Source organism: Taeniopygia guttata, chromosome 2 (genome assembly GCF_048771995.1).
Source record: "Taeniopygia guttata chromosome 2, bTaeGut7.mat, whole genome shotgun sequence".
NCBI lineage: Eukaryota > Metazoa > Chordata > Aves > Passeriformes > Estrildidae > Taeniopygia > Taeniopygia guttata.
Window position 1 is genome coordinate 61,520,951 of NC_133026.1, and position 20,415 is coordinate 61,541,365.

Here is a 20,415-nt window from a genome sequence, read left to right on the forward strand (position 1 = left end):
GAACATGTTAATAAAATCTTGTCAAAACTTTGGAAGATGCATAAAATAATAACTGTAAAAAAAAAATGTCTCGCACCTATAGCCATTTAAGTGGAATGTATTGCCTTGCTATGCAGGACACTGATTTATTGAGTATAGAAAGGAAAAATTGAATATTTCAGGTGGTATTTACCAAGAGAAACTGAGCTATCCCAAAGCTTTTATTAATCTGATTTGCAGAGTATCCACTACCATCAAGGGACCTACTAAAGTTGTTTTCTTTAAAGCTGATGTGAAGAGGTCAATGCAAATAGCATCATGGATTACAATGTGAGAGGATGACAGTACTTTTTACCATATGGAGAGAGAATTGATTTATTTTTGTTTCCCTTTTCTGGTTATTTATTAAATGAGGATCATGCCATACAGGTATTCCATTTTCCTCTCCAATGGAAATTAAGCATTTGCATCATTTTGATTGATCTAAAGCAATAATTATTCTGTGCACCTACAGCTCCTATGCAGTCAAACAGTCCAGTCACTAGAGCACTGCCTCACACATCAGAAAATTGCAATGTACCTGCGGTGATATCTCAGACAAGTCAGACATGTCTTTGAATACCTCTTTTCCATCTGCTTTCTGGCTTTCGTGCTGACTTAGCGGCCAGCCCTCTGAGATGGCGCCCACCCATCATTACTTGTTTGTGGGAGAGGACTCTGTGAAAGACATTGCTGTGGGAATTAAAAGCTGGTCCCATGCATTGCAAAAATGTTGGCAATCAGATGAAGTTTTTCTTCAAAAAATACTGCATAACTCTTGCTGCACAAACAAGCCTCTGAAACTGATGTTAATGGTTGCGTCGCTTTTCCACCAGGGTTTTCTTGTTCCTGTGTCAAAACTTTCTTCTCAGTACTTTAACATTCAGCACATATTCAGCAGGGAAACTGGATTAACTTGGTTAAATACCTTTTTACTTACTCAATTAAAATTTCAGCTTAGACAAAACAAATGTGGCAGAGGAAGCAGCCAAAAGGATCCATATTTTCATGCTTCAGTGTATTTGACATCATTTTGCAGCAGACAGACAACAGCACTCTGGACTGAAACATTGCAAAATTTTGATCTTTTCCCCATATCAATGTCAATTCATGCAGCGCTTTAAACAAGTGAATCCCTGCTCATGAGCACTAAAACATGTCTCAGTGTTCAAAAGTAAACATATTAAAGTCTCCCCTGCAGAAACTCCTGCTGTGAAACAAATTGAAAATCAAATACAGCACTGTTTTCTGTAATAAGAAATAATTGAACTCTTTTCAGACTTGCACTGAACTGGTTAATAGCCACTGTGCAAAGAAAGTGCTAATTTCCCCACTTGGGGTATGTGTGTGTAAGTGTAGTTATTTCCAAATCAAAATGCAGTAATACAATATAATGTACCAAAGAGGCCACTTACATGTGCACTGAATCTGACTTTGTTTATCTTTCTGCAGGCCATGTGGTTGATGTTGCAAACAGATGAGCCTGAGGACTTTGTCATAGCCACTGGGGAGGTCCACAGTGTCCGTGAATTTGTGGAGAAGTCATTTAAGCACATTGGGAAAACCATTGTGTAAGTATGAGGATGAGAGAGTAGTTACAGGTTGAACATTTCTAGCCTCTTACATTTGCTGTGACAAAGCAGTATTTTTTTTGTTAACATTCTTCTTTCCAACCCCCCCCCCCACTTTCTCCTTGTAACCTTTCATGCATAAATGACTGCCGCAGCAGATACGTCTAGTGTTGCCCTCTAGATCATAAGTTAAATAGGTTAATCTGAATTTTTTTTTATAAAAGTCTTCATTCTTTGTTCTCCCCATCTTGGAGTGGGGAAGCCCCTCCAAAGATGCTAGTAGCTGAGTGCTGACCATCACCTTCCTGGAAGACGGGCTTTTCTGCCCAATTCTCTGTTTGGTGCCCCAGATCCCCACAGTCCTGCTCGCACCCTCTGCGATCTGAAGAGGAGGTGACACCCATCAGCCACACTACACAGCTCATATAGCAAACAGGTCTACATTCCTATCAGCTCTTCTCCTACTAAGCCGTAGAAATGTTGAGCAATGGGTGCAGAATGTTTACAATGCATATTCCACATAGTTTGATTGAAAATACAAAATTCCTTCCCAAGGCCGTATAATAAAATCAGGATGGCTTGGTGAGCGCTTTCTGTAATTTATATTTTTATTGTTTATTATTTTTTCAATTTCCCTCCTTCTGTATCTTCTCTGGGCCCCATGCATCAACATACCAATCTCAGCTGGAAAAGGGAGAGGAAAGCCACAGGCTCTTCCATGACGCTAGCGCCAGGGCTGTTCCTCAGGCCATCAAAGTCACTTGTGCAGCTGGTGAACTTTTGACAGGGCCAATAAGTTTTACTTGGGAACAAAAACTTGACAAATTCAATAAATATGCAGAAGTGCACAGATATATACAATATTATTTGAACAGCCAGTGGGTGGCTGGGGAGGTAATAACATTTTCTCCTCAATGGGTTTTTAGTCTGGTTTCAATTTTTGGCATGAACTTCTAGAAAAAGAAATTCTGATGAAGGGGAGAGACCGTATAAATAGTATTTCTAACTCAAAAGCTCAGTTTGGGGAATAAGCTTCTCTCCATGTTTTTCACATTTCTTGATTGTAAGATGTCCCAGTGATCCCACATATATCTTTAGAGTGCTGAGGTTTGAGAGGCTAAAGGGGAGATAGTAGGAGCTCTAATAATTGCTTTGTTTTTCTTAATTTTTCTTCTCTTTTTATAGTTTTGTTTCTTTATTTTTGTTTCTTTATATGCTATTTTTAACTAGTAAGAATGGACAGGAAAATACTGCAGATTCAACTGCTCTGTATGAGTAAGAATTCTAGTGATTTTGATAGCTGCCATGTCCCTGTCTAATATTATTTGTCAAAGCAACAATGAATGCTTGGTGAACAACTTTCTCATCTCTTTAATTTTGATTACCTACAATTAGAGGCTGATATGTAAAGGTCAGTACCTAGCTGAATGCCTTTATTTCCAGATGTTTCCCACATCACTGTTTCTTTTTAAGTCACTAAATTTATCTCTTAGTTTAAAACTGAACTCTCTGCTTTGGTGTTAGCCTAAGAAGTCTCAGCATTACCCAAGAGTGACAAATCAACATGTGTTTTTCAGAAAGCAAATTAAATCCTCAAGAAAACCTAAAGAAAATAACAAGGCCAGAAATAAAAGTGAAAGTACTTCTATTAATAGCTTCTGCTATAGAGGGGATATTAAATGATTACTTTAGATTTAGTTGTCCCTAACACTCAAAATTTTGTGTCTTGTTCATTTAATTTTTTTTGCTCACATATGGCCCCACATGGTAGATTGTGTATCATTTATGTTGATGTTTAATACAGCATTATATGGACTGAGTAAGTTACAAACTGATTTCTCAGAAAAATTTCACAGTATAACTCCAAATGTGAAGTAGAGCAGGTATTTTCTGCGTACGAAGGCATAGTTGCCTTTTTTTTTTTATTACTAATCAATAACAGCAATTTGCAAAAATTATATAAGAACTCACATGGATTTTTAGGAACATAAATTGCTTTAGAAATGGGGTCTTGGGTTTCTAGTCCCCCTGGCTCTTCTGAAGTTTTTCTTTCCTGTGAATATATTTTTAATTCCTTAAGCCATTTACAGGTGATACATAAATAACTATACATATGGGGACTGAGGTGACATTTTACTTAAAATGACTAGTGATAATTTCGTTGCTGGTCATTTTGACAGTGGTGTAACTCTGAACATTTTGCATGTAGCCTGTTAAGATAAACCAGCCATTCTTTCCCCCAGCTCCCAAGGTGGGAATAACATTATAACATACCCAGTACTCATCCTGTAGCCATTGCTCATCTTTCAAAATGCACTAAATGTAAAATATTCCTCAAGATTTGGGAAGTTTTATTAAGAACCTCCATAGTTTTTCCAGGTGTCAGCCTGACTCGTGCTTTTGCAGCACACACACGTGGTCGTTGGCCAGCTTTCTGGTAACCTCTGTCTGGCAACCTTTCTTTGAAAGCCCCAATGAATTTCCCTCCAGTTTAAATATATCTCCTTCAGGGAGTAGCCTGGCAGAAAAATCCTCCCTATTAGCATTGTAAAACCCCACTGGTGAGTCTCATTGATCTGTTACTTTACAGTTTATGAGGCACCTAAGAACCAGAGCGCCAGAGTGCAATGGCTAAACAAGTTCCCACAAGGCTGGCTCCTTTCTTCATATTCCTCTACATTGGGTTGAGTTATCTGAGATTTTTGGGGGCTTTCTGCAAGATTGCAGGTATTCTGAAATTTTTCAGCTTCAAAAACTTACCTGGATTTCCAACAGCCTTTTCCACGGCTACAAGCAATGGCACAGCTTCCCAGTACTGCTGTACAACCTGCCTTTCAAAATGGGTGAAATGATGGAGTAAAGGATAGATCTCATGGCAAACAAAAGCTGGCAGAGCTCATATCACATCTGAGAAAACTGGGCACATGTGCAGGGGCTGTTAACTACCCCTACTTTGTGCTTTGTCAAGGAAAGTTGCAAATGTAAAATCTTAGCTGTCACATCATGATACTGCAGTAGAGAACAGGAAAAAAGAGATCCTTGCTGCTTCATCAACCAGCTAAAAATATTGATTGTAGTTTTTTAGGTTTTTTGTCTTCCTAACAATTCACATTAACTTGTATAGCTGAAAATCCAGGACAGCCTAAAAGGTCTTTCCAAGAACATAACATAATATTCTGTCCTAGCCAGTCATTAGCACATGTCAGGACTATGTCTTCTAGCCAAAACAAGAGAGAGAGAGAGAGAAACTTCACTACATTTTTGTAACTAATGAAATGTACAGCTGTAATGAGACTGATTCTTTCTCTGAAATGGACTGTAAAGTGTTCATGGAAGTTTATCAAACTTGGGTGGCTTTTTTTCTCTTACATTTCTTTTTCAATGGAGAAATTTCAAATTATATTTATATAGTCCTCTGAATCATTCAAATTCAGTCCTTTGTACTAACAGGAAAGCCTCAGAGCTACAAATATTTTCCCCTGTAAGGATTACATTTTTTTTTCTTTTACTTTCCCTTCTGCCTATTACTAATTAAGTGGTACTTGGGGGAAACACTTCCCGCCTATAATTTGAACTACAGCAGGGTAAAAGAAACAGGCAAACGCTTGTCTTGACTAATTTTCTGCCATTAATCTTATTAAATTAGAACAGGATTGCAAAGATAGCCTGAAACCACTACAGCACTCAGAGTTCTTTGCAGACTGCTACAGAGACTCCTGCCTGCAAATGTGGAAACATAAAAAAAAAAAAAAAAGAAAAAAAAAAAGAAAAAAACCTATTCAAGCTGCAGAAAGATTTATTGTGGTTTTTATTAACATAGAAATGCATGCACATTTGTTACAGAAATATTCGTTGCTTCCAGGATCAGAATTAATTCAGAAAAAAATAATATTTTACTCTAGTAATTTGGTTCTACATACAAATTTTATCCTAACTAGATACTAGTTGGTCTTATAAAAGATCAGCCTAAAACGGGGAAGTTTGCAGATAAGCTAGAAGGTCTTCTGAGGTGAACTCCTCTGGCCTCTTCAGTGACAGTGTAGGTTGAACTGAGATTGAACCGAGGGTGAAGAGTTTTTCTGGTTTGTTTGTTGTGGTTGGTTTGTTTGTTTGTTTTTTTCTTTTTATCTTAAAATGGAAGGCTGGGTTACAGAAACTCATGAGATTTGAATGATTGTTGTAAGAACTGAAAGCATGTGGGACATGGAGGAGGAGCCATCAGCAGTCATCAGCAAAACAGCTGCTATTTCCAGATATGGCTTTTGCCCACCAAAAATTGCTGGCTGGCCAGTGCTGTGTGTTGTATTTAAATCAGAAAATAAAATTAAAAGCTTTCAGATTAAGAGGAAGGGAACAGAATCTCATACATCAACTGGAGGCATTTTGAGGAGAGGTAGTGGAAAGGAACCCAGCCATATCAGTGAAGAGTGCTGGACTGGGTGAGCCCTCAAAAAAAGAGTCTTCACTTAGGTCTGTAACAGTTTTGTCATCATTCTCAAAGCAGAGTATATATTTCAGGGGGCATTTAACCAACCTCAGCTGGAGAATTCATTCTTTCAGCTGAGCATGCCCTCATTACTTTCTCATTGATACAAGGTTTTATTGCAGGCAGATGCAATAACTGTATCAGCATTGAAATTAAGCTTTGAAGTCTGTAATATCTTAATTATCTGACTACATAAGAGATATGAGTGCTTCTCCCATAGAAAGACTAGGTAAGAATGAAATATGGTGTTTCATGGGAAATTCCATATATCCCACCTCTGAAATTAAATGAAAATATTTATCACAAATGCAATTTGGAAAAATACCTGATTTTGGGTCAGTTGAACTTCTTTGGTTTTTTCCTAAACTCTGCTTAAAGAAAGAAGAACTTAGGTTAGAATTTTTTAAGCCATTCTGAAAAAAAGAAAAAAATCCATTCTGAAAATGTAAAAGCCTCTCTTTCAGATATTCACATTAATAGAATTCTGTATTAGGCTGAAACTAATGGAACTTACTTGAAACTAAAACTTTTCTTTCCATAATGCTTTGATTTTTATGGAAGCATTTCTTTGGGAAAACATTTTCTTCCCAACACCAATTTTCACAAATTGGAGTAAAGGGACAGAGCTTCAAAAGCCTTCCAATGAACTGGAAAGAAGAAAAAAAAAAAAAAAAGTGGCAATTAAATTTTTAAAATTTGAGCTTGACAATGCTTGGATTATTGGACTAGTAATAAAAGAAAACATTGAATACTTGATTCATCAGAGCTTTTGGGAAAAAAAATTAATACATTCCTTTATGGTGGCATGCTTTTGATTTAAGCACAAGGTTGTGGTTAAGCCATCCCTGTATCTGTGATTACTTTGATGTATCAGAGCTTCTGGCAAGGCTGGTGGTTGAGTTGGTGGCAAAGGAACTATGGAGAGTTATATTTAAAGTTTCCCTACAGAAGATTACTTGCAAAAATATATTAATGGTCTCTTATATAGTGTCAGTTTTGCTATTTATAGTGTACCAGGACAGAATGAAGTGTTTTGGCTTAATTTTGTGTGTAGCAGAAATCAGGCCACATATCTGAGAAACCTACACATAAAGTATATCATATTTGCTATGGAGGAAAAGCAAAATCCTCATACAATTTTATTTTAATTTAATTTACTGTTCTGTTTAAAATGTTAAAATATTTTCTATTGCCATTTATTTCATTATAAAGGTGATCATGATAGTTTTATTTTTCATAAAGAAGCTGAGCAGCTGTAGCCTCTAGTGGTTTTGAATACTTTTATTTTAATGCTATGTGTTCTGATTCTATGTAAAGATCAAGCAAGGAGATGAAATGCATATACTTGTTCAGTTTATCTCTGCTTCTGTGAAAATTTTCATTTTTATTTGATTTTTTTCACTATCTCAAAAAATATATGTACTTTGGCTTGTTTCCTCCTCAATTACACCAGACCATTTGGTCCATTGCAGTGCTATTCCCACCCCTTCTCAATTATCTGGCTCCCCTGTTTCCTTTCCTGCCCACCTCACACCCTACCAGGTGGATACCCCAGCTTTTCTTCCTCATGAAATCTTCTATAACTCTGAGAGTTTTCATTGCTTGAAGTTTGCTCTCCAATGAATAGTTATAGGAAGTGAAAAATAATTGGAACCTCCACAAGTAAAAAAGCCAGAGAAGCATTCATCAATGCTGATAATAAGTATTGTAACAATAGTGATATGTTAATGAACATAGATATGAAATTAGTCTTAAATTAAATGCAATCCATCCCACTGTAAATCCAGAGTTTAAAAGCTCTTGTTGTGAAGCACTTTTCAAGCAAGTAAACCTGCTCATGCATTTGAATCTTAGTTTTATGGAAAATTGTGAGGTCACTGATAGCAGTGGAATCCACCAGAGCTGACCATTGACTACCACCCCAAGCAATCTCAAAGCGCCCCACTCCATCAGCGAAGCACTCAACATGGAGTGCAGATGCAAGGGACATCAAACTTGCTTTGTCAGGAGCAGTTCTGTGGTCTCACCCATCCTTCTCCAGGTGCAGGACATGGTGGCATACAGCTGAGGCCATCAGCTGTGGCAGGAAACCCATCCCTTGCTTCAGTGGGAGGGTGAAGCTACGCAGTGTGGGGCAGTGGCCTCACTGCAGAGACAATGCAGGCTCAAGGAGCAGCGTTTTGTGTAAAGCCTGCACCAGGGCAGCAGGTGCCTGCGTGGGAGCTCTGGGCTTTGACACCAGCTGGGCTTGGGGGGGATCTACTCCCCATCCTCTAAAAATTTAGCCCTGTCCTGATAAGCCAAACTTTCTCCATCCAGGGATCCCTTGTGTTTCCCCCAATTTACACAAGGCTGCTGCTGTGCCTATGTGGGCATCTGCCCTGCAGAGCAGAAAGCCGGGTAGTCTTTGTGGCTGGAGCTAGCTGAGATCACATCACAACATGAGGGTTCCTTCCCCATGCCCCTTCCACCATGCTCGTGCTTCAAGATAATTTGGCATGACATTTTCCAGTTAGCAATTCTGACTGCAATTTGACTATAAATTAGGGATGGTTTTGGTGGGGTTTTTTTCCCCTCTTACTTTGTGGTTTGAGGGAGAGGGGAGGGGGAGTTGGTTGGCAAAATGGATGTCTTGGTCCTGGTGTCAGGCTGGCCCCCACACAGTCCCTTTTATCAGTTGTATGATGATCCCAGCTGTGAGCATCGAGGTGCCAGGAGTAATTAGAAGTGCAGCTATCAAATGTTACTTTGTTCACAATGAGAAGCACTTTTTTTTTCCCCTCTCCTTGTGAGCTTTTCACATTACTGGGCTGAACAAAATGGGTGGAGATTTCTTCTTAAGCTATTTCTATTGTTATATAACTTTGATAGCGACATTAAGTGAGTCTTTACTGGCTCAGCTGAGCCTTCTGGAGCCTTTTGGGTGTTAAATGGGGTTCTCTGCTCAGTGACCTCCAACAACAACTGACGTCTCCTGATCCAAGTGCTTCCTGTTGTTTTACTGGTGACGCTTGGTTTTCTATTAAGCTCATTTGAGTCCTGCACATTTTTACCCTCTGCCCTTTAAAGGGAGGGACTACTGTTAGTTTTGGCTTCTGAATGAAAACTTTGCAGTTCAGGCTCACAACAGAGCAACTGCAAAAAAAAAGAAAGAAAGAAAATTTAAATTCTAAGTCATCTTTGGCATCATGGCATCCCATTAATAGCTGACTTCACTGTCACTATTATCTGTAGGATATTATTTCAATGTGAAATGTTCCCAGTATCAAGCTTCCTACAGGCTTTGCTAGTCATTCAAAAGTCACGGGCCGTGCTTAAAAATTTGTGAGATTTAAGAACTTGCAACAATGCATATTTGGTATTTCCTTCTGCCTTTCAGTGTTTAAACCTTCATGGGTACACAGAGGTCACATTTTCAGGCTTTTCTCCTTAGCCCTCAGGGCTAGAAACTCCAAAATGAAGGCTGAGATTGTCAAAGAATTAAATTCTTCTAGGAGCTTGAGGGGACAGGGGAGCAAGAAGAAATCATATCTGTGACAAAATCCCAAGAGCTGGGAGAAAAATTAGTAAGTGGGAAACTAGGGGTGCTTTTATTTCCTTGCTGGTGACTGAGGCTAAATTGCCTATAGGACAATGCTGATTTAATTTATACAGTTTTTACTTAAACATAAAAAAAGAGCTAGAGGATTTCATCATCACATTTTTAAGCCAAGCTGCTTCAGAGCCCCATGGTGTATATATATATATATACCTAAAAGCAAAATGCAAAGAGAGGAAAGAATTTCAATCATAACTCTGAATTTTGTATATTCAGTGCATGAAGTTTGATGCACTGATGTACGTTCCTACACGTGTTGCCTGAAGCATTTATTTGGAGTGGGAGCATTTTCCCCAGGCTTCAGGCTGCAGCCTGACCTCCCCAGAGGCAGAGCTAGTCACCCACCAAACCATTCCTCTTCTGCTGCTCCTGAAACCAGGACAGTCCCTAAGAAAATAGTTCATAGTGCAACCAGATCACACAAATTACAGCAAATTGCAGGCTGTTCAATACATATGAAACCAATTTGGACTGAGGGAGCTGGCTTTCAGCTTGCAGGTAGCAAGCAAAGTTTACAATATATGTATGTGGAGTGCTGTGTCAAGGTAGGACTGAAAACCCAAGAACTGTTTTTGTTTTGTTTTTTCTAGTTAAGCACAAATTAAATTATGCAGCTTAATGCTATTCAAACAGAGCTTCACGTCTATAAAATTAACAGATTAAAGAGTTCCTGAAAGTATTGGCCAAAATACAAGAATTAAAAATATTTTAAGAAAACATCTTTGAACCAATCCACAAATGAAAAACCTCACTGTCATATTTATTTACAGATATATGAGACATTCTGAAATCAGGGCATTTTATTTTCCCTTCGCATTATGTGTTTAATTTGGAAGTCCTGTATTTTAGACCTTCCACTGAATCAAAAACCAAAACAAAGACTTCAAAAGCCATTGTTACTCTATTCAAGTCTAAACTCTCCCTTTGTTCCTTTAGCTAATGAGTTTATACTGTCCTGCAGGGAGAATTGACACCAGCCTCAAGTAAATGAAAGCAGGCCAAATGTTGGTAAGATCAGAGCACTAAAGTAATTATGGGTTGATTAAATGTTTATCTTATTTACAGGTGGGAAGGGAAGAATGAAAATGAAGTGGGACGATGCAAAGAGACTGGCAAGATTCATGTGACAGTCAATCACAAGTACTACAGGCCAACTGAAGTGGTAAGAAAATGCCCTCTCGTAGCTTTGCAAATGAATAATCCAATCAGTCAGCCAATAAATTGCTGCATTTGGCCAGCAGTCTGTGAAAACGGGTTAATTGCACTCCTGCTGCCAGCTTTTAGAGCTCTAAATGAGCCTGCCCGCTGTCCCCTCACAGCCAGCTAGCCGGGAAGAGCCGGGAGGAGCCGGGAGCGGGCCGGAGGAGCGGGCGGCCCTCACATCTCACAGGGGCGCTGCTCCTCTCTGCTCACCCTCCCGAGGGGCTGAAACATGAAATGGGAAACAAGAGAAAGCATAAAACAGCTCCTTGTGGATGGGCATACGGTCATCACTTCTGCAGCTGCAAGCAGGGAAAGCAGAAGGAGGGCAATGACGGGCTTGATTATAAAGTCGGACCCTCCGTGTTTTCAGGGTAGTGTTTCAGCTCCAGCCGCTGAGTGTCCCCTGTCCAGCTTACATCTGGGTGGGTGACTGTGGGTGCTGCAAAATGCTCCTTTAGATGTGCTCGTGGGCTTTGCAGGGTCCCACTCAGCAAATGCCCTTTTGCAGAACACACGTTTACTCCCAGAAATGCCTCAGTGAAATGTACCAGAGGCACTAAACCAGCACATGCTGCTGGCAGGACCAAATCCCTAACCCCTGTGCTCCAATCACCTAGTGAGAGACCAACAGTATTTCCAGGTCAGGCAGGATGGTGGCAATGCACAGAGATGGCACAGGATGAAGCCTGGTTTCCGGACACAGTAGCCCCAATTGTGCTGTGTGGGAGTGGGTGTACCAGGAGAGGATTTCTCCTCTCCTGGAGAAAGTGACACAAGCCCCACTGGCTGCTGACACAGCATCATCTGTCAGTGTGCCCATTCAGAAGAGCTGTGTGATTCAAGCAAGGGGGTGACAAGAGCACCTTTGTGTTGTTGACAGAGATTGCAGGGTGGGAGTAGGGGGCTGTTGTTTGGAAGTGGGCATGGGTTCTAAACTGAAATTCAGAGAGGACTAGAGACTTTCATGTTTCATTAAAAAGGGCTGGACCTGTGTATCAGATTCAAATGCTAGGAAGTCATTAAGAGCTGTCTGTCATTCTGTGCTGTGGTAAGGTTGTCAGGATGATAAGGAGGACAGAGACAAAAGGACTTGCGAAACAGGAAAAGGACACTTGACCCAACAAGTCTGTGCTTTGTGAGACCCACTTTCCTGCTTTGTCACACCTCTTACTAGCGAGCATATTCACTCCTCAAAATTCATAATTAGTATGTAGCTCTTTGGAAGTCCTCTTCATGTACTCAGATGTTTTCTGCTGAAATAGTGCTGCCCATGGTCTTCTTCCTCTCTGTCCCTATTGGTCTCCCTCTGGGAACACAGTTTCTGGATTTTACATTCAGCTCATTATACTTACTGTTTTGGGACAGTGCATAAGTACACATCCCTCAGGAATACTCGGCATTTCTAGTGACTCCATACATGAGAGTAGAGAGGAATTCAAATACAGAGTGGAATGTGGGCTTGAAATAGGACTGTGTATAACCACAGGAGATGTCTGAGCTTATCTGAAATTACCTGGTTTCTCATAGGCTGTCTTCCCTTGAATGAGGGCTCCATCTCTATCTTCTGGTACCCTCATCTTGCCTTGCTTTTAGTGCAGTCCCGACTTGGTTCCTGTGGAACCCAGGAAGGCTGTGAAGCTGCTCAAGCATGATCAAGGTAGAAGCACACAGTGAAGTATCTTTGTCCTAAGGAGCATGCAGAGGACTATGAGGGAGCTCTTCTATGAAGAGGTGTGATATCCTTTTTCTGCAATCAGTTTTTTCTTTTTAGAGCACCTCAGGATGGATAAGCAGAGGTGCTTTCTCCTCTGCTTTCTCTTTTTTTTTTTTTTTTTTTTTTTTTTAATAATAATTTGATTTCCATTCCTTGTCAAAGGCAGGCAAACTACTGTTTGTTTCATTCAGGGAATCACATCTAGGCAATTCAAAATATTAGACCAAAACACAATCCATCACAAAAAAGCAAGGAAGAGCAATGAAATAACTAAAATAGACTGACAGCATGTGTCCCCTGCTGCCACTTGTACAAATACTGTTGAAAGCAAGAAAGCCTCAGGCTGACATTTTGGGAGAAGGCTTAGCCAGTTCAGTTAACAGGAATTCTGCTGTTGAATCACAGCTGACACAGAAAATCTGATGCTCAGATTCTCATGTCTTATTTGGAAACATTTCTGTCTGTCTGTCTCTCTAAAATTTAACATGGTATTCTGGAAATTGAAAATAAACATAATTTAATCTTGTGTACAGTCAGTTCTGACAGTGCCAATACATTCATTTGAAAACACATTTGTTTTCTTCAGTTAGTGATCCCTGGGGTCAAGGCCTCCCATTGAAAAGCTTAGCTGTACTGAAGAAGAAACCTTGAAATGTGAGACAATCTTCTGGTCAAACTAAGTAGACCCTTTGAATGTCTTGGCTCTAAATCTCTTCACTCTGCTTTTGACTGCTGTGGGGCCCCTTGATATTTACTGGCCTTGGGAATTGTTCCTGCTAATGCTTGTAATGCGTGTTTCTCTCCTTCCTTCCTTGTGTTTTGCCAAATGCAAACCTATCAGCATAATTTCTTTCAGCTTTTATCGAATTAATATCAGTATATTTTCCGACCCTTTTAAAAATGTTTTTGGAGGCTAACCTGCTGCAAGGATTGGGGAAAATTTTTGTTTGTTCCTTTCTTAAAATCAACAAATTTCACAGGAGCTTCATGGCAAGATTTCTTTCTATACTGGACTTGATGCACTACAAAAGGTGCTTTTACTTATTTTACAAACTTTTTAAGCACATGGCTCGAAAAGTCATGCTTTACATTCATCTTCTGCTCTAGGCAGGTAAAGATCAATTTCCAGTACATTTACTCACCCGTGAAATGTAGGTACTTCAGAAATTATATCACTAGTCTTTTCTACTTACAATCATAATGTTCATATTGTGTGTAGGCAACTTAGTGTATACTTGGATTTAAATAATGTACTTGACATTAATGAAAATAATGTTAAAATAATTTTCTTTTCTTTTCGGAAGTTAAAACTGAAATACAATAAGCAGCTTGGTGAGCTGGAAACAGGCAGCCCTGCAGCACATAATGTCGTAAGCATCAGGTCTCTCAATCCCAGAAGTTGGGAAATTTTTACAGAGTAAGGGTCTGTCTTTAATTTTCTTATCTTTCAGCAGGACAATTACTATTAATTTGTATGCTTGAATTTCCCCCAAGAATTGCACAATTTCTTCTAATTAAATTTTTCCCATTAAGGTGTTTGAATTAAAGTGCTTCTATTAGTTTTGTGTGGTAGAAATTAAGCTAACAGTTTTATAGGTGCTTGCTTCATTTCATTGCATTTTCCTGCAACAGTGAAGATTAACTCCAGGTCTCACTGGTCTGTCTTTTCATCACAGAACTTAAATGTATATATCTCTCAGTTAGGAGTTTATGTCACTGTTTGACAGGAGAAAATAAAAGAAGCCTTTCAACCATGTGTAGATGTTGTTTTTTCTCCCAATCTAATATTCTGCATGTGTTACAGAGAATTCTTCCCCTTCTCTCCCACCTGTTTCTGCAGTTTTCCTACAGCTTGCCTGACTGCAGGTTGAATCCGAGCATCACATTTGTTATGGGCTGGCATGGCTGTAACTCTAAGGATGTGCACATCATCAATGCAAATTTCCTTCCTTTAAGCAAGCCTGGAAACTCTGTCACAATGTGATGCTAATATTTAAGTAGTCATCTGGCCTCTTATTATTCTTCTTCAAAGGAAAAAAGGGCATGCTAACTTGCTAACTTCTTCCTTTTGTTATATGCCTTGAGCAATTTTTCTCCCAGTTCTTTCTAGCATTGATATAAATTATATATGTGTGTGTGTGTGCATATACATATATATACGATATATATACAACTTCTCAAGTCCTATGTGTGTCACTTATACTAAATTTTACATTTTTGCTTAACTGTGTTTGGCCTCAGTTACCCTTTTTCCTCCTCGGAATTAAGCAGGATAGCTTTAAATTTCAGTCTCTTCAGATATTTTTTTAAAATTCAGCTCTGTGTTTCCCATGTTTCATAGAATTCCAGTAAAAATTCCTTGGGGCATATCACATTCTCCCAAAGTCAGCTTTCTTAAAGTTAAAAACATTTCTGAACTCCTCTAAGTGCTCCTGCCCTAAAGAGCATTTAGAGTCTAATGAAACCATGATCACAAACCCCTAAATGCCCCACACTTCCACTCTAGTTTTCATACAAGCTTCATTTCCTACTCTTCAGTTCAGAGCTGCCTGTGACTGTAAACTGTTCAGATATCTGCATGAGGAAACACATGCTTCCCCTCCTCAAGGATCTTTTTGCTCATCAATGTCAATATGTGGCCTTTATTAATACTCATGAAAATGAAATGAGAGCATTCAAGGAAGAATAATCTTCAGATTATTTTCCTGTCTATTTTCCTCTAGCAGTCAGGTAAAGAAGTTGTGAACTGTCATAAAGCTGACAGTCTTATCTGTTTTCTTTCCTCCTTGTTCCGAAATTTATGTCAACAACTGAAAACTATTGCCTCTGCTGCCCTTAATTCTCTTCCAAGCTGACTTTGCTTCTGTCTCAGCCAAAATGTTTATATTGTTCCTTACTTTAATCTCAACATTATCTCTTCATTGCTTTGCCATCCTCCTCCTTTTATTTGTCCCTCCTGCTAATAAAACCTGCAGTAGATTGTTTGTTTGTTTTAGTTAAGGCCTTACATATCAGGCATTTCAGAGGTATCTCTGAAAATATACATGTCAAATTCAGCCAAGTAAAATAATGATTAGTAGTAACTTGTCTCTGTAGCATCTAAGAGGCACTTAACATATTTTAAATATTTCTCAACAAGCATATGAGAAAGGGTTTGTAAAAAAATAGCATCACTTTGTTTCTGCCTCTGAAACGAGTCTGGCAGAGCAGACAGACTGCATGACTTGAGTGATATCATTAAGCAGCGGCAAAGTTGGGGGAGAGCCTGATGGCATAGTGACCTGCTGTCGTTCCTAGGGGATGCCACCATCCTTGAACAAGTAGCTTTCTGCTTTTTTTGTCTCATCCTGATTTTTTTCATTGTGTAGAAGAAAGGAAGATCATTATTGTTATCAAATTTTCTTCTCAATATATCACCAAACCAGAGAAGATTCAGCAAGCATGCCCAGGCTTGCTCCGTGTCTTGTTTAATCCTCTTGACAGACTCTTAGCAGGAGCCCTGGCTTACCTCCTTTCTGGTAGGAGCAGATACCTACATAGTATGTGCCCCTCCATCCCTCCCACACAAATTCTGATTTTTTGCTTCATAATTAGCTCGTTACTTCAGTATTGACTAGCACATCCAGTAAAGGAATCCCTCTGGACACCACTGCTCATATGCTGTGCTTTACTCAGTTGCTTCTCTTTGCGTCATCCTGTTCCGCCTCTGCTGTGCCTCCAACAAAACATTTCTCTGGCAACTTCTACAACTGGCTCTGTTGCACTTCCTCCTTCACCACTTCTTTCTTTGCTGTCATTCCTGAGGGTTTGAAACCAACCATGTGTCATCTGTGACCTTCACGTCTTCATTGATTTTCCTGAGACTCTCTGAGTCTGCTTTCCCACCCCTTAATGCCAAAACCATCTGACGAGACTAGCCAGAGAAAAAGGGTGTCCTTAACCTCCTGGGGTCTAGGTTGGAGTGCTTTTGCACCTTGGGTGTTACACCATATGTTCCTCTATGAGATTAGTAGTTTTTTATTTGGAAGTGTTTCAGACTGGCTGAAAAAATTTCTGACTGATTTTGGGAAATGCAATTTTCCATTCTGGGTGGGTAAAGAAATTGCAACCCCATGGAAAAGCTGGTGTGTAAAGATAAAGCTGTCATCCAGGCAGAAGGGTTGGAGGTTTTGATTCATTGCTCATTTTTCTAAATGCTGTTGACACATAGCAATTAGTGGCAATCTTGGATGTGACAGATCTGGGCTCAACTCCTGAAAACAGATTTTTAAATTAGACTTAGGTGACTGGAGGATTAAGGCTGAGGGAGAGGTGAATGAGAATAGAAGGCTGTCTACCTCCTTAATTAGACCCTACCTGATTCAGCCAGGCATCCAAGCAAGTGCTTCACTTCAAGGGCCTGAATAGTAAATAAGGACAGTTTCCATACTAGTAGCCAAGAGTGTGCATTGCTAAATCTTAATATGAAGGAGAGTATTTTATCTGTAATGGGAATTGAGAAGGCCAGCCCAAACACTGTGGGAGCTCAGGAGGTGCCAGCTGATTATTCTCATTTGCCTGCCCCATTGTGCAGTGCCTGGGAGCAGAGATGCTGAAATAGCTCAAGACACTTTCTTTAGTCAGGTTCTCTTAGAGTAGCTTCACAGGCAAAAAGGACTTATACCAAGTTCATGCAGTTTGTAGTTTTAATCAACTGCTCCAGGCCGTAATTCTTCTCTGTCTCCTGGCACTGGGGGGTCTTACTGCCACCTCTTCACATATTCATGTTTATTCATGCACAGAAAGTCTCTTTTTATCTCACCTTTTATCCCCTTGGCCTGCCATTTGGCCTCCTCCTCCCCCTTGTTATCTCTCTGTGTTGTCTCACCCTCATTTGGACCCTTGTTTTCTTATCACTGCCTGTCCCATGCCTGTCCCATGCAAACACTCCAGCAGATGTGGTGGGAAATGCAAAGCCTCTGAAGGGCCGTCACAAGGGTGGGAGAGACCCTGGAGCAGGCAAAAGCCACGACAGAAGTCCAGGCTCAGGCAGCACCAAGGCCCATTTGTCACCCCTGACAGCAGTCTCCACCACCTACAGCCTGTTCCCCATTCTCTGTGAAAGATCAGACATTCAAAAGAGCCAGATTGTGCTTCAGACCACATTTTGGAGTTTCCAATGAGAGTGGCACAGTGGCTCAGCACAAAACTGTTCCCATCATGAAGACCTTGGTGTCAGAGGTGCTTGAGGTCACTTACACACCTGATTATTGTTCAGACTTAAAAGTGGGGGCATGTCTGAAGATCTGTCTCACTTTCAGATGCTGTTTATTTTATTTTACAATGGGTTTTTAAAAGTTAAGCATTATGTTAACAATACTGTTCTCATTTTGACTGCATTTCCGACATCATTGTAACCTTTTCTTTTGAGTGTGCTGTGCCAATTCAACCCTTGCAAGGGTTTTAGAATAGCAGCAGAGAACAGTAAGTGACATGATTTATATGAAAATAAAAATGGCTTTTGAATACAGAGGATATGAGACAGAGGTAAGGTTTCCTTCAGCAAATCTAGAATTAAGGGCTAGTGTCGGAATCTGTGGGTATTGGTGATTCCGAGATTGTAGAAAGTCTCTGTCTTTCTGCCCCGTTGCCAAAGAAGAAGCCATAGTTCGTCTGTGCTGGTTTCAAGGTTGTTTATTTTTGCTTATCTATAACAAGTTCTGCTGCCCTGCCGCAGGTCTGTCCTGCAGGGCAGCGTGCGGGGCTCTGCCCCTCAGTGGGATGGTACAAACATTATATACCAGAAATTACGTGTACTATATTTACAATAATGTGCCAATATCTATCATCTACGTTGAACAGTATGTCCCTAGCCTAAACCAATAGAAAAATGCCAACATCACCAAGAACATGGAGGTAAGGAAGAAGAAGGAGGAAGAACAGGATCAGGTCCACTTTCCTCCATCTTAGAACTCCTGACCCCCCTGTACAAAGTAAAACCCCCCTGTACAGGTGTTAAAACCCCCCTGTACAATACTAAAAAATTTTACCCTCTAATTTGTGACTACTTTTACTATATCATCTAACCCTCTGTGACTGCTTGTTCCACCTTTAAAGTTGGTAATTCATTCCATGGTTCAAACTCAAAATCACAGCTGTTTTCAGCTGCTTGCCAGGGTCTAAAATGCTTCTGACCAAGGCCTGGAACCTCTAAAAATGTCTGAGGGACATTTTGAGTTCCGACAGGCTAGTCTTATGTCTAATTTCTCTAGCCTTAGCCAGAGCTGGCTTGCCTTTAGCTGCTTATACTTTATTTTATGAGTGAGTGGGTGTACAAAGGAAGATGACAGCCCCAGAGTGTTCATGGGTTTCATCTGGGAAGCCATGAGATGGTTTTAGTGTTGGCAAACCTGATTTCTGCTGGGTTTGGGTCAGCAGAGGCCTTGACATCAGCCTTTTCAGAATGGAGTCCTCCAGTCAGGGGTTTGCTGGGGAAATAGGTGTCTCCAGCCTGGGTATGCCATAGCAGCTCATATTTTTTTTTCTTGAAAGATAGTACTTTAAGCCGCTGATCCTCAAAATCCTGTGCCACCTCTTGCAAAATATTTATCATTGTTACTTTGGTGCTGCTGGAGATGTTATGAGAGTGAGGAGCAGTCCAGGACAGTGTGAAAGGGCCATTTGGACCAGGTTAGAAGAAATGCTATAATTGCAAGTTCTTAGGAATGAAGAGGGTGTGGGGGTTTGTCTCCAAAAACTTTCATTTCATGATCTTTCAGGTGTTTTACAGTCCAAAAATGACAGTAGGCATCTATCAATTTCTTTTATTTCTTTAGTTATCTGGAGTTGATTCCCCTAGAAAATGTGAATGCTTTAACCTCACCTCTGGGGAAAAAAAAATAAAAAATATTCTGCTACCAAAAAAACAAACAAAAAAAAAATCAAAATCACCCCTTCAGTTTTTCTAAGGAAAGCCTAATTTGAGGGGAGGAAGGTACTTTTCTAGAGGGCTCGAGACTTTTTTTTCATTTAGCCCTAGAAGTCTTCTGTCTCCCCAAAAAAGTCAACAAGGAGTTTTTGTTCAGACTCATCCCTGTTCTTCATCATTTTTTATTTTTCTCAAAAGAGAAAACAGTTGAAAGGAGGTGGAAGTTTGGAAGTGGTTGTTTAAGAAAATAAACCTTCACCTTTCCCCTCTCTCACCTTTAGAGTTATCATTTGTAAATTAATGACTTCATGGGGGAGGCATGAATAGGTGGGACCTTTGCTATTATTGCTGCTGTGTGATGATGATGATGTTGAGCAGTGCCTGTTGAGTGATGTTGAGGATCAGCTTCTGTATCTTCTTGTCTCATATTTGCATTTCAGAAAAAAATTCATAGCGATGATTCAGATTGTATCAGAACTTAAAAAACTTTTACACTGTTAATTGTTTTTTTGTATCCTTAATACTTCCCTTGTGTTCAAGAAGAGCTTGTATGGTTGAATAGGAAGGAAAAGTGAGCCTTGTAGATATAAACAACTTTTTAAAAATGAGGGAGGGTGGGGGAGGAGAAGTGTTGTTGCTGAATAAAACCTGAGAAGAATTATCTCTATGTCAAAAACATCTACAGTATTTGTCATGAAACAGGAAATGGTTCTTCATGCCCATCTTGGATGTTCCCCAAATTGTCTGATGTCCCAGCTGGATGGGTGAAAGAGGAGACAGTAATTATCTGCAGGGCAGGAGAGACTTAAACATTAAGAGCTTTATGTCTTGGATCAGCTGGAATTTTTGCTCATTCCTCACATATAGTCTCTGAGTTCACCAAAGCAGACAATATGAAAAATATTAACAGGATTCAAG

General features: G+C 39.9%; 1 protein-coding gene across 3 annotated transcripts in view; it reads left to right on the forward strand.

The window, feature by feature from the left end:
- GMDS (GDP-mannose 4,6-dehydratase) overlaps positions 1-20,415 on the forward strand; it is a 407,595-nt gene that overhangs the window by 322,314 nt on the left and 64,866 nt on the right. For all 3 annotated transcript variants that reach the window (XM_032746846.3, XM_030265425.4, XM_072924092.1), the window contains exons 8-9: positions 1,471-1,589; positions 10,739-10,835. In XM_032746846.3, coding sequence (XP_032602737.3) covers positions 1,471-1,589; positions 10,739-10,835 — 216 coding nt within the window. The remainder of the gene's footprint in view (positions 1-1,470; positions 1,590-10,738; positions 10,836-20,415) is intronic.